Source organism: Varanus komodoensis, unplaced genomic scaffold (assembly GCF_004798865.1).
Source record: "Varanus komodoensis strain SLA01 unplaced genomic scaffold, ASM479886v1 scaffold56, whole genome shotgun sequence".
Lineage (NCBI taxonomy): Eukaryota > Metazoa > Chordata > Lepidosauria > Squamata > Varanidae > Varanus > Varanus komodoensis.
The window spans coordinates 3,373,078-3,385,113 of NW_025336169.1; the positions used below are offsets into that span (position 1 = coordinate 3,373,078).

Genomic DNA, 12,036 nt, shown 5'->3' on the forward strand with positions numbered 1-12,036 from the left:
TCTTGATTTCATGTCCTATTTGTGGGCTTCTCACTGGCATCTGGTTGGTCACTCTGGGAGCAAAAACCAGATGAGTCTTTGATCTGGTTCCTCTCAGCTTGTCTCATGTTCAAGAGTTTTACATGCAAGAGGTAGGATGTATTGCATGTGTTGCTAAGCTTTCCCTTGTCATTTATAGTTCCACCAGTGCCTCCAGCATTATTGACTGATGTATTATTAGCAACAGGAATTTTGAGACTTTGTGAAATTAGTACTGATTAGCCAATAGCCAAAGCTCATTCAATCATAATCTTGGAACTTTACCCAGAACTGTGTGTACTTGCATTATTAAAAATAAGTACATTCCATGCCACATACTTAAATTCTGCAGCAGCAAAAATAAGCTTTTATGATCTGGATTAGTTATGCACATTTTCATATGTCTTACTTTGCATAATTTAGACTGTTTCTGCTAGTCTTCGGGTGGGCACTAAAGCCCCATCCCAACGAACGGAAATCTTCCTTAGCAAGTTCTCCAGCATAATAAGTTTTTATCAGGTGCTGCCCAGCTGCCTTCCAACTTTTCTTTGTACAAGGACTAGAAACGTTTTCTAAAAATGAAATTGGAGATACTTAAAAAGCTGTATTCTAGAGCTACTGTTCTGTGGCCATCCTGCACTTTTGTTCACAGCTGGTTTGAAAAAACTAAAGCCCTGCGGTCAGGGACCAAGGAATTGTGCAGTTCATTTGATGCGTCCAAAGCAACTTTGTTGGTGTTTCTCAACAGCATCCTCTGTCTTCTTTTTTTGAAACTAAGGCATTTTTCAAAAGCAGTTTGCAATACAATGTCTGAGGATGCTCTTCGAAGAAATACAAATAGAAATGACCCACTAGGGCGTGCAACTCTTTGGCTTGGCTAAAACAGTTCTCTGTATCCTGGTCTTTAGCTTTTTCTTTCTTTACTGTTGAGAGACATTTATTTTGGATTCAACTGCAGAGGTTCCTGAAGTTCCCCAAGGATGTGAAAGTCAGCAATGAATTCCTTGATCTGATGCAGAGTTTACTTTGTGGGCAGAAAGAGAGACTAGATTACGAAGGCATCTGCTGTCATCCATTCTTTTCTACCATAGACTGGAATTGCATCTGTAACTGTGAGTAATGTGTTGCAGATGAAGTCTCAGCTCTTGACTAATGGGTAATTGTATTCTGAGTACATTATCTAAAGCAGGACTGGGGCTGAATTCAGTCTAGGGGCCAAATTTAATTTGGGAGAAGCTTTTGGGGAGCTGCATTTCAGAGGTAAATGTGGCCAAAAGCACAGGAGGTGAGACTCAAAATAGAACAAAATGCCAGCCTGTTTAGTTTAAAGCTCTTTCTATGAGTAATTAAACCTTAGGTGAGGTGTTTACATCTTCAGAAGGGGGCTGCACAAATTATGAGTGGTTGGGGAAAAGTGAGGGTGGGCCCAGGAAAAATGGGCAGGCCATCTGGAGAACCTTAGGCGGTCTGGCCGGTTTGAGACCCTTAAAGGATCAAATTTGCCTCTTGGGCCTGATCTGTAGGCGTTCGAAACAGTGATTCTGGTGAAGCTGAGCAGGTCTTGGTCTGATCATAGCCTGGATGACAGATCTCCTGGGCAACCTCATGCATGCTGCCTTGCATTCCATTTTGGTGGAAGGGCAAGATATAAATGAGATAAAAACAAGAAATAAAGACTAGCTGGCTTTCATGATCTCTCCCTTCATCCTTCCAAACAGGGATAAAGTGCAAAAAGACAGAATGAGCCAAAATCAGTTTGCCCTTGCAGTGGGGAGGAGGGAGATAAGCCGGGAGGACCAGTGGGGAGTGGGGTCAAGAGCCCACAGTAAACCTGATCATCTGTCAGGCATAGTGTGGGTTGTGAACAATTAACCCACCGTGGCTTACTGCCCAGGTAGGTTGGTGTGACATGTAAACACACTGACATTATGTGTGATTTTATTAAACCAGTTGGGCTTATTTTCTTATTTTCATGAGAAAAGTAGGATAGAACAATTCAAAAACAAACACCCACGCCAGTCATTTGTTACTTAAAAGAAAAAAAAAAGTTCTGTTTTTGTGAAGCTTCCTTGCCTCTTCATCTGGAGGAAGATCATGAGTCACCAGAGGTGACCGAATGGAGGCTGCTCAGATAGCAACCCGAATGTAGATTGTCATTTACTTATGTGTGATCATGTAGGCTTGGGGAGGCCAACCAGTGCCATAAGGCTGTTGAACCTTACAGTAATTTTCTGTAGTTAGCCAAAGCTCTAGCAATGGAGCAAAGTTTGTAGCTGTGTGAAGACAGGAGGCTGTAAAGCCAGAGAGAGTCTGTCGCACTTCCTAGGAGAGGGTTGTTAACCCAGCAGAAGTCCAAAGGAGACTGCAGAACAGTCCTTGCTTTCAGCTGGATCTTTTCCTTTTTCCTTAGTAGATCCTTTCTTTTGACCACAGGATGGTGAAAGAGCCTTCTGGAAGGCTGCAGTGGATCTGGGCTTCCTCTTGGATCTGCAGCCTTCTCTGTTTTTGAGGGTTTGGTGAGGCGGAAGTGAGGAGAACGAGAATTGGGGCAGAACTTGGGATGGCACTGGAGGGGTTATTGGGTGGCCCAGGCAAGGCTGGAGCTCCTAAGGCTGTGCTTGGACTTTCACTGATTTATCCCATTCCGCAGGTGTGTGTTGGGGGGAGGGTCTTCATGGAGTCCCAAGCCTTTTCTTCTGAAAAGGTTTTCCCAAGGTCTGAGTCAGATTTGAATGAGACAACCAACTGCTCCCAGTAGAAGCTTGCTCAATCTTAAGGTCAGCATCTGAGGTTTTCTGGTCCACCAGTATGAGCTCTGAGTTTGGAGCACCAGCTATAGGGCCTTATTTGTGTTGGTCCCTATGTTGAAATGTCCTCCCCTAGGGATTGCATATGGCTCCATCTTCGCAGGCTTTCAGTGGTATTTTAGAAACATACTTATTCCAAATAACACTTGATTAATTTTATTGTACTGTGTTTCAACTGATCTTTTATTGGCTATTCCTATCTTACTAACTTTCCTAGTTCAGTTATTTACCTTGTATATAGAAATAGATTGAAATCCCCCCCCCGTGCCAAGTAGACTGGACACCTATTTATGTAGCAACAGATGTAATATTACTCTAGTTTTTCTCTTTAGGCAGAGCTCACATTCATATGTAGCATGGACAGATCAGGCTCACCATTGTGTCCTTGGAGCTGGCTTGGCCGAAAAAGAAGACTGATCTGATCGGACTGTGAGCTGCAGATGGAGATTCCTCTGGCCTCAGCAGCCAGCAAGTGTGTTGTGACATCTGGAAGGTTCAGCAATGGGGACTGGTGTAAATGGGACTCAGATTAAGGCTTTTCAGAAGTATGTGTGTCCAGCCTGGTCTCTTGTACAGCGCATGAAGGAACCAGACTCAGATTGCGGGGACCACAAACATTTGTGATTCCTCAGTCAGCTATACAGCAGAGCAAGATCCAGGTAGCATTTAGACTAAAATGTCAACCCCAAGGCATGGGCAAGATGTGAGGACAGCCCACAGCTTTTGGTGGAGTGCATGTTCTGTAGGTGGTGGAAACAGTGCCAGGCTTGGTGGTCTGACTCAGTTGAAAGATAGTTTCGTATATTGATAGACCATATTTTTGAAGCTGAAATGTAATCCTGTTTAAATTATGCAGAGCAGGCTACAGAAATCCTTTCTGAGACCACTGGAGAAGAAATTGAACCGAGAATAATTAATCAGGGTGTTTTCAGAGCTCTCCTTTTTCTGAAAGGCTGAAAAAATGTAGACATAACTTTTTAGCTTGTAGAGGTAAATGTAGGTCCCTGACCTGCAATAGGGATGCAAAGTTGCAGGCGAGGCTTTTACTTTTATGTTTTCCCTCTTAAAAGGAATAGCGTCTGTTCATACTTCTAAGGAAGATAACTTGTTCCCAAAATAATTTTGAGTGGATTGATGTTCTAAGTAAGCTGTATTATGGCGATCATGAATATTCTTAACTCATCCCATTGTATTCTAATAATTTAGACAATTGTTAGAATGAGGGTGGTCTGGTTTGGTTGTGACAGGACTGCTGGATTGCCTAGGCTCTGGAAGAGTGTTCTGCTCTCCCTCCCTCCCTCCCTCTCTCTAGACACTACCATAGAAGGAAGAGTGTATAATATTGTTGTTTTCCTTCCTGTGGTTAGTTTCAAACTTTGCAGCAGAGCTGCAGGCATTTTCTCCAGTCTTTCCCACCTCTCATATAAGGAATGACAAGTTGTATCCTTGTGTCAGGACCGCTTTGTGTCCGCTGGCTCCTGGTTGTAGCTCTCCGGCTCGCTTCCTCCTTCCCATGTCCTTGTCACAGTAGCCACTGGAGGAGAACTTTCCAAGGTGTAGGGAAGAATTTCTCTAACTTCTCTCAGGCCTTGGAGGGGAAGGTCTGATATATCCTACTGTTGTATGCTGTATGACTTCTGAGAACTTCTCGAGGATCATAGAATTGCACTCTGAGTGCGCAGTCCTACGTTTGTTTAGGTGGAAAAAGTCCCACAGCTCCCCAAATTCCTTAACCAGCATGGCTGGCAGGGGCAGATGGGAAGTCATAAGATTTTTTCTCTCTCTCTAAACATTCAAAGGTTTATACACTTAATGTGATTTTAAACATTCCACACAAATTCAGAACTTTACCTGGAGGTTGTTTTTACTTGTATACATATTACTGTTTGAAGATATAAATTCTGAAGCATGTGCTTTAAATTTAAAGGAGGCAAAGCTGAAGATGCTGAAAATGTGTAATATACTAATTTTAGTGTGCCCGAGAGCTGTGCCTTATGTGCATGCATGCTTCCTAGTGATAGTCGCCAGAAAAAAAGATAACAACTTTGAAACTGTTCAGTGCGGCATTATGTACAGTCATTATGTTACTAATTAATTTTATGGATTTTAATTTTAAGCCATATTTTAATTGTAATCCTATTTTCATTTGGATTAGGAACAGAAATTTTTTCATGGGAAAAGTATAGGACTGAGAAGTCTTTTTTGTTGCAGACAGCTCAGGGGAAATCTTCTTTCCTTTCCATGTCAGAGCAGATGAGCTTCTCAGGTAGGCTTTGGTGTCCTAAGTGGAGGCAGCATGCTCAGCCCTGAAGGGCGCTTGTGCTAATGTGATGGACAATTTATAAAGGATAATTCTTGTTTCCCTGCCCTGATTAACTGACTTATTTCAAAGCTTATCTGTCTTGTCCATGGGATTCTGACAGATCTGTCCTGAGCATGGGTTGTTTGTTTGTTACATGCAATCAAGTGGCCTCCAACTTATGGAGGGTTGTAGAGGTTTCCCTTTCAAAGTAAAAAACCAGCAACAACAAAAGTTGACCATTCCTGCATAGGCCACTTATCTTACCCCCCCCCGCCCCCCCCAATCACCTTAAATAGCATTTGAAGATATGCATGTTGAATTCTTTCACTATGAATATCTGCTTTATATTTTAACATGCATATATACATATATGCATACATATATGCTTTATATGTATTGGGACTTATTCCACAGCCCAATCTCATGCAAAACTTTGTTCTTATGGCTGTGAATCTCTTAGATGCCATAATTTCTATTTTGTGAATAAAAATTGTTTTGTGAGAAGGGGCCATAAATGGTTCTGTTTCTTCAGAATTTTTTTCTGTTAAACATTTCAGTTCTCAGTACATGTATTCTGTTCAAATGAACATGCTCATAATAGGACTGCACTTTGTTTCTCCTTGTCTGTCTTAAAGTTCTTTTTCCCTTAGGCTTGTCCCAATTTACCCTTCCACCTGCTTTTACTCTGGTCCTGATCTGTATCTTGAACTTCAGACAAAAAGCTGGATGGATACCGCAAGCATGGTTGCTAGGTTTAAGAAACCAAGAAAGGTGGAACAGCTCTACAAGCCAAGTACCCTATTTTTAGTGGATAAAGCCACTGTGTGTGGGTCATAGACTTGTGGGTAGGAACTGTGCTGGAAACAGAAAGGCTGGCTTGAGGCCTGGAGTCTACAGGCATGGAAAGACTGCACTGTGTACCCCACAGTGACAAATGGTCTGAACTGGTTGGTCCTGGAAAGGTTTGAGAGATTAGTCAGTGGCAATGGCACCAGATTAGCCCCTGATTGTCTTAAGACAAACTTCTTTCTGCTCAGTGGTTGCATTGCATTTGGGTAAGTTTTTTGAGGCTGCATTTCAGTGATGAGTGGGGCCATGGCAAAATGGGCGGAGCCAAACATGCCAAAGCCAAGAAATTGCCAAACAAGCTTAGACCCTCTCTTTGAATCACCATGGTCACTTTCTGAATCAAGGTTGCACATGCTTCCGCTTGCATAAGTCGGCTAATTACACACCACTCTACTCTGCTTTGCCTGATTAGCAAAATAGTTTGGTCCAAGGTCTAGTATGTCTCCAGGGCACAGAGCACTTTACCCCTAAGGTTGGGGATATACGTTGCATCTTAAAAATGCCTTTGACTTCTAGGTAGTGTGGTGTTTTCTTGTCTTATAATGATGAGAATAGATGATTGTATGGGTTTGTGCCCACCCTCCTCCCCCATGAATTTAGCCCCCACTTCCTTTCCTAGCCATGGTGGGGTGTTACATCTGTGTTGGCCCTAATGACAGCCATGGGTTGCTTTTAAACTTGGGTTTAAGGCCTGTTTTTAAACCCTTTTAAAATACAACTTTGGGATATGTGAATCTGGCTAGTCCTGAAAACTGAGATACATGGACCCATAGATTAAGATGTCAAGCAGGAGATAATCTTCATTGGGTTTCTTGAGTTTCAAGACACACAAAGCTAGATTCATCACTTTATCCTTTATCCTAAACTCATTGAAAAGGAAGAGCTGTGCAAGCTACCAAGAACTATGCAAGCCACTGTCTCTGCTAGTGGGCACTTGGAAGTAACTGGAAGTTCAAAGGGAAATCTCTTTTTCATTAATTTTGAGTCCCTAAGTAGAAATTGAAAAATGTTTACAACATTTTGGCTTCCTTAATATATTTTTAATATTGCTGTGAAATTGTTATTTATCTTGGTATTATTTTTGAGGAATTAGTTTGTATTTGTTTTATGCTGTACACTTCCTTGAAATCTGATGGAAGGATGGTGTAGAAAAGCATAAAATTCTAGTTTTAACTTCTGAAACAATGAAAAATGTATATTTATATTCTGATATAGGTTTGTCCATTTGTTTTCAATCAAAACAGCACATAATATAAAACTGCTCATCCAGCAATTTACTCTTAATTCTATATGTGGGGAAAAAGAGGTCTTCAACTCTCAACATGCCCCAGCTAGCTATGTATAGCCAATTAGGGCATGCCGGGAGTTGGAGGCCTTCTTAATAGGATTGTGCCCCCCAGTTTGTATTAATCTCTGGGAATAGCAGCTTGCTTCTCTATCCCTTTCCTGAAAGTATTGTCAGCACTTTTTACATGAAAAGCTGCCAAAATATTTGTATTAGGGAAGCAGAGTGCTTATTAATTCTAGTCACTTAGGATCTTTCTAAAAGTGGCTGATCTGAGGATGGAAGGGTTAAAAACCTGGGCTGCAAAAGGCTCTGGCAGCCTAGAGGGAGCTCGCAAGCTCCAGCCGTGACTCATTCTGCTTCTGTCAGTCAGATAAGTATCAGCATCTGTCAGGGATACGGGGAGGCAGGCGCAAACTCTGGAGCATGCACAGAGTGAGGAGCAGGGAGCCTGCACTGCGGGGACTCAGTGCTGGTCCCCAGGGCTTTGCTTTCTGTCAACCCGCCTGCTACAGATCTATTTGAACTCCATGGTAACAGCATATATCCATCACCTTGTGACGGTGAGCAAGCAGTCTGAAAGGATCTTTGTTTCACCAAGCCTGCTCGTCCCCCATAAGGGAGAATGTTTTTGAGTTTGCATTGTGCAATGACTTCCAGTGGTTAAATTCATATTTAAACCCAATGAAGGTGCATCATTCTGATGAGGGAGGCTGTCCTCTACATCTAGAAAAGCAAAGCAGCTTGCTTGCTGTACATGGTTACGGAAAACTTGCCTCTGCAGTTTTCTGTTGCTTTTTCAAAATTGCAGGACTGAGGAGGCCAGTATGACCATGAGGGATCCAGGGCTGCCCACTGAGAGCTGAAGAGGAGCTGATTTCTGTTTGCTCTGTGATAAAAGTTGGTTGCCTGGAAGCTGGACTGCAGTGGTGTCCCATCAGGAATGTCTAGGCAGCCGGGGCCTGGGGTGGTGGGGCTCTTAATTCTCCAAGGGCTGCCGAGATGAAGCAGCCGCAGCCTTTAGCCGGATGAGATTAGTTTAGGCATGGGAGACCAGGGTCTGACATCCAGGTTAAGTGTGCTGCTGCTGTTCTCCACAGCCCCTTTGGGAGCCACAGAGCAGCTGGCGTAGTCCGCTCATTTAGGCAGCTTAGATGGATCTTTCCAGTCTCCAAACGAGCAGGAGCAAGGGTCTTATGACATAGGCAGGATTGCGGCTGGACCCCCCATACACACACTTCATTTGGCGGTGGGGTGGTGTTAGCTTGTGTTTGAGGGATCAAGGCTGGTGGGAAAGTGGCCAGAGATGCTCCCTGCCTGCAGCATGGTAGCCATGTTGGTAGCTGAAGGGTTAATCTCTTGTTGCTGTAATAGGTTGGAGAGCAGCGGCTCAGCCTGCTGTTGTTAGCAAGATTAAAGGCAGGCGCTGCAGTGCCATTGAAAATGCTGAACGAGAGGGACTTTGGCAGCCAACTGCAGCTAATTCTTTTCTATCCCTTCTGCTTTATGCTTCTTTTTCAAAAATAACCAGCTCCTCCCCCCTTCGTGCCTACCATCAAGTCCGATGATGACACCTCAAATTTTGATGAACCAGAGAAGAATTCACGATTTGTGCCCCCGGTGTGCCAGCTGAGCCCTGCAGGCTTCTCAGGAGAAAATTTGCAATTTGTGGGGTTTTCCTTCATCAAGGCATTGGGGAGCCTCCGATCTGAGTAAGTAGGAATTGCTGTCTGTAAAGGACGAATAAGAGAAAATACGTGCTTCGTATACTTGTGGGGTTGGGGGGGAGAGTCAGCATTTGACTGGTCTTCCGTCTGCTATCAGAAGATGATTCAGGGTTCTCTTTAGCTGTGATTCATGTTATTGGTTCCCCCTCCCCTCATATTAATATACAATGGGAAACATTCATTATGAGACATGTTAATAGAATCGGTCTTGGCCAAAATCTGTCTGCAGGAAAGCAAATGGTTCTGTGTGTGTGTGTGTGTGTGTGTGTGTGCGCGCGCGCATGTGGCTTTGCAGCAATTTAGGACAAAATCCAGGGAGCTTCAGGTGTTGAAGACGGGGGTGTGTTTTGCCGGTGTGAAATGGCCAAGGCTGAGGCATTGCTATAGGTCTGCAAGGTTGGTCCAGCGAGCCTCAGAAGTGTGGAGTTGCTTCATCTGGGAGCAAGACAGTGGTTCAGGTTAACCGCTGAGATTGTGAACAGTTTATTGGCAGAACTCATTGTCAAAAGAGGCATAGGACCTGCAGAATCGATGATGCAGATGTCCACAGCGATTGGCCGTCTTGGGGGAATATAGAAGGTCCTGTGTAGCAGCACTGAGGTGATGTAGCAAAGAGTTATCAGTTGTATAATGATACCTCCTCTGGTTTGGTGGGCCCCTGATTCTTTGCTGCTGCTGCTGCTCGGAGGATAAGCCAGAGCGTAGCATGTCCAATTTGAGAATGGTAATTGAAGTGCCGGTAGAGACGCTTTGCTTGCTTTGGGATCCCATACAGTGGTCTTTCTTTTTCTCCCCTTTTTCCTTGTTTCGGTTCATTGCCAGCATTGTCACAGGGCTGAAAGTATACCCAAATCAGGGATCTTTATTGCTGCTGTGGGCTTTGGTGGTATGTTTGCATGACGGCTTGCTTAGAAGAGGAGCCTGAAAACCACATTTGGTTCCTCTCCTGGCACCAGCGATGTTCCCAGTGCTGTGAGTCAGAGAGGAACCTTAAATAGGCCAGCAATTAGAAGGGAGCTTCTTGACTGCCTGTGGTGTCCTCCTACTCGCAGGTGTCGCTTCTTTGGCGGGGGTGGAAGACAAGGGACTACTGAAGGGAACTGGAAGGTGGTAGTGTTGCTTCTGCACCAAGTGGATCAGCCTCTCTTGACGAATTCTGCCTTCCCTTTTGGCACTGACACTCCCCAAAGCCATTGTGAAATCCAGAGTGCTGTACCAGCAAGAGCATTAAAAAATGGTGGCAAAATTGGGAAAGTTCCCTCTTTATAATGAGCACCCGGAATGCATTTGTCTCTGTTGCAGTGAGTTCTTACCTGTATGATGGGCTGGTAAGCAGGTAAATTCATGTAGACTGAGTCTGTCAGTGGCTATTTGCTGAAGCCTCCATGTTCAGATGCAGTATATCTTTGAATACCAGATGCTTGTGATGAAGAGGAGGGAAGAGTTGTTGCTTTCAAGTTTTTGGGCTTTTCTTTCAGGCAGGGCTTTTGTTGGTTTTTTACTATTGCTTTTTAAAAAGCAATTTTATTCAAGGGAGATTAATATATGAAATGTAAATTTAAAAGTACAGAATAAGGATCATTTGAAGTTATGGTTTAGCCATTGAAATGAAGGGAAGTAATGTGCTAAATATCTTTTCCCACCAGCAAACTTTAATGTGTTGTGTGTTCTAAAATCTCTGTTCAATTCTAGTAGAAATATTGAATGACTAACACCTTTTGTTTGAATGTTATCTCTGTAATGAAATTACTAGTTAACTTTAGGCAGGTCTCCCCACAGCCCTCTCTCAGACTGAGGCCCCCATCTGCAATATGCATTTAATAGCATTGACCTACACTGCAGGGTTGTTTTATGGATTGTAATAAGATAATGTATGGGAAATACTTTGAGCATTTGAGAAAACTATTTGAATGCTATTTTTAGCAATAAATTATATATAGGCAATCCCCTGCCCCGGTACTAGGAAGATAATGTTTGGGTTATGGGGTGGCATAGAAATGGAAATAAATACGTAAATAAATAAAAGTAATACTGTCCTGCCCAGAAAGTTAAGATATGATCTCAAGTAAGCTCTATAATTGGTTTTTGGCATTTTTGAGTCATGTCATTGGAACATTGGAAGTTGAGTGGTAGGTACAATGGCACTGTAACAGAACTCATGTTGTAATAGTGTGACAATAGCTGATGGAATTGTGTTTGTGTCAAATGGTTTTCTTATCTCTGATGTGTACAACATGGAGAAGACCATTCCTAGACGTATTACAAAAATTGTGGATGAGTTGGGGTGGAGCTAATTTGCTGTTGAATGATTGGGAGGCAGTTTTTGGTGACCTGCTCACAAGTTTCAGGATGACTTGGAAGTGACTCAGTTGGCATTTAGGCTTAGTAGTCATAAACTTTGCTTTCAACAGCAAATAACATCAAAGGTGAAAAATATAAGCATGTCCATATTCCAGTAGAGGAGGTATTATGTTAAATACATTTATTGTTGAAACCAATTAACTACCTCCTAATTGTAGTGCTGCATCTCCAGGTGATGCCATTAAAAAGTAATTAAAAGTAACTTAAAGATCAGGCAATTACGATTGTTTGGAGCAATCCCTCCAAACTCCATTTGTCTTTACTGAGTGAGTTTGCATGATCTGGTAACCCATCCTGTAAACAAGCTCTGTAGTATGGGTTGTTCATGAAAAAACCCAGTGTGCCTAACACAAAATAATGGATGGGAACTTGTTATGGGTTGTCCTTGCACTCCTTGCTCAGGCCTCCCACAATTGTGCCAGGGGATTCCTTGGCAGGACCCAACTTGTTGTTGTCTCTTCATCCGCTCACCATGGCTCTTAGCCTCTTCAAATTGTCCAAGAAGTAAACTGTAATATACTTTTTTTGGTCCAAATCTTCTGGGGGGTTTTGTATTTATTTTTATTTTTTGACAGGGGTAGTTGTGTGGGTGCACAACTCTGGCTATTCCTGATCTACAGAGTTTCTTCTCATGACTTGTCCAGGAGGCACAGTCCATTAACTAACAAAGCAAGGCTACAAACAGAT

The 12,036-nt window shown here is 43.0% G+C and overlaps 1 protein-coding gene across 2 annotated transcripts in view; it reads left to right on the forward strand.

Annotated features, from left to right (window-relative positions):
- CIT (citron rho-interacting serine/threonine kinase) overlaps nt 1–12,036 on the forward strand; it is a 106,785-nt gene that overhangs the window by 13,315 nt on the left and 81,434 nt on the right. For both annotated transcript variants that reach the window (XM_044448860.1, XM_044448862.1), the window contains exons 8-9: nt 977–1,130; nt 8,793–8,973. In XM_044448860.1, the coding sequence (XP_044304795.1) occupies nt 977–1,130; nt 8,793–8,973 (335 nt within the window). The remainder of the gene's footprint in view (nt 1–976; nt 1,131–8,792; nt 8,974–12,036) is intronic.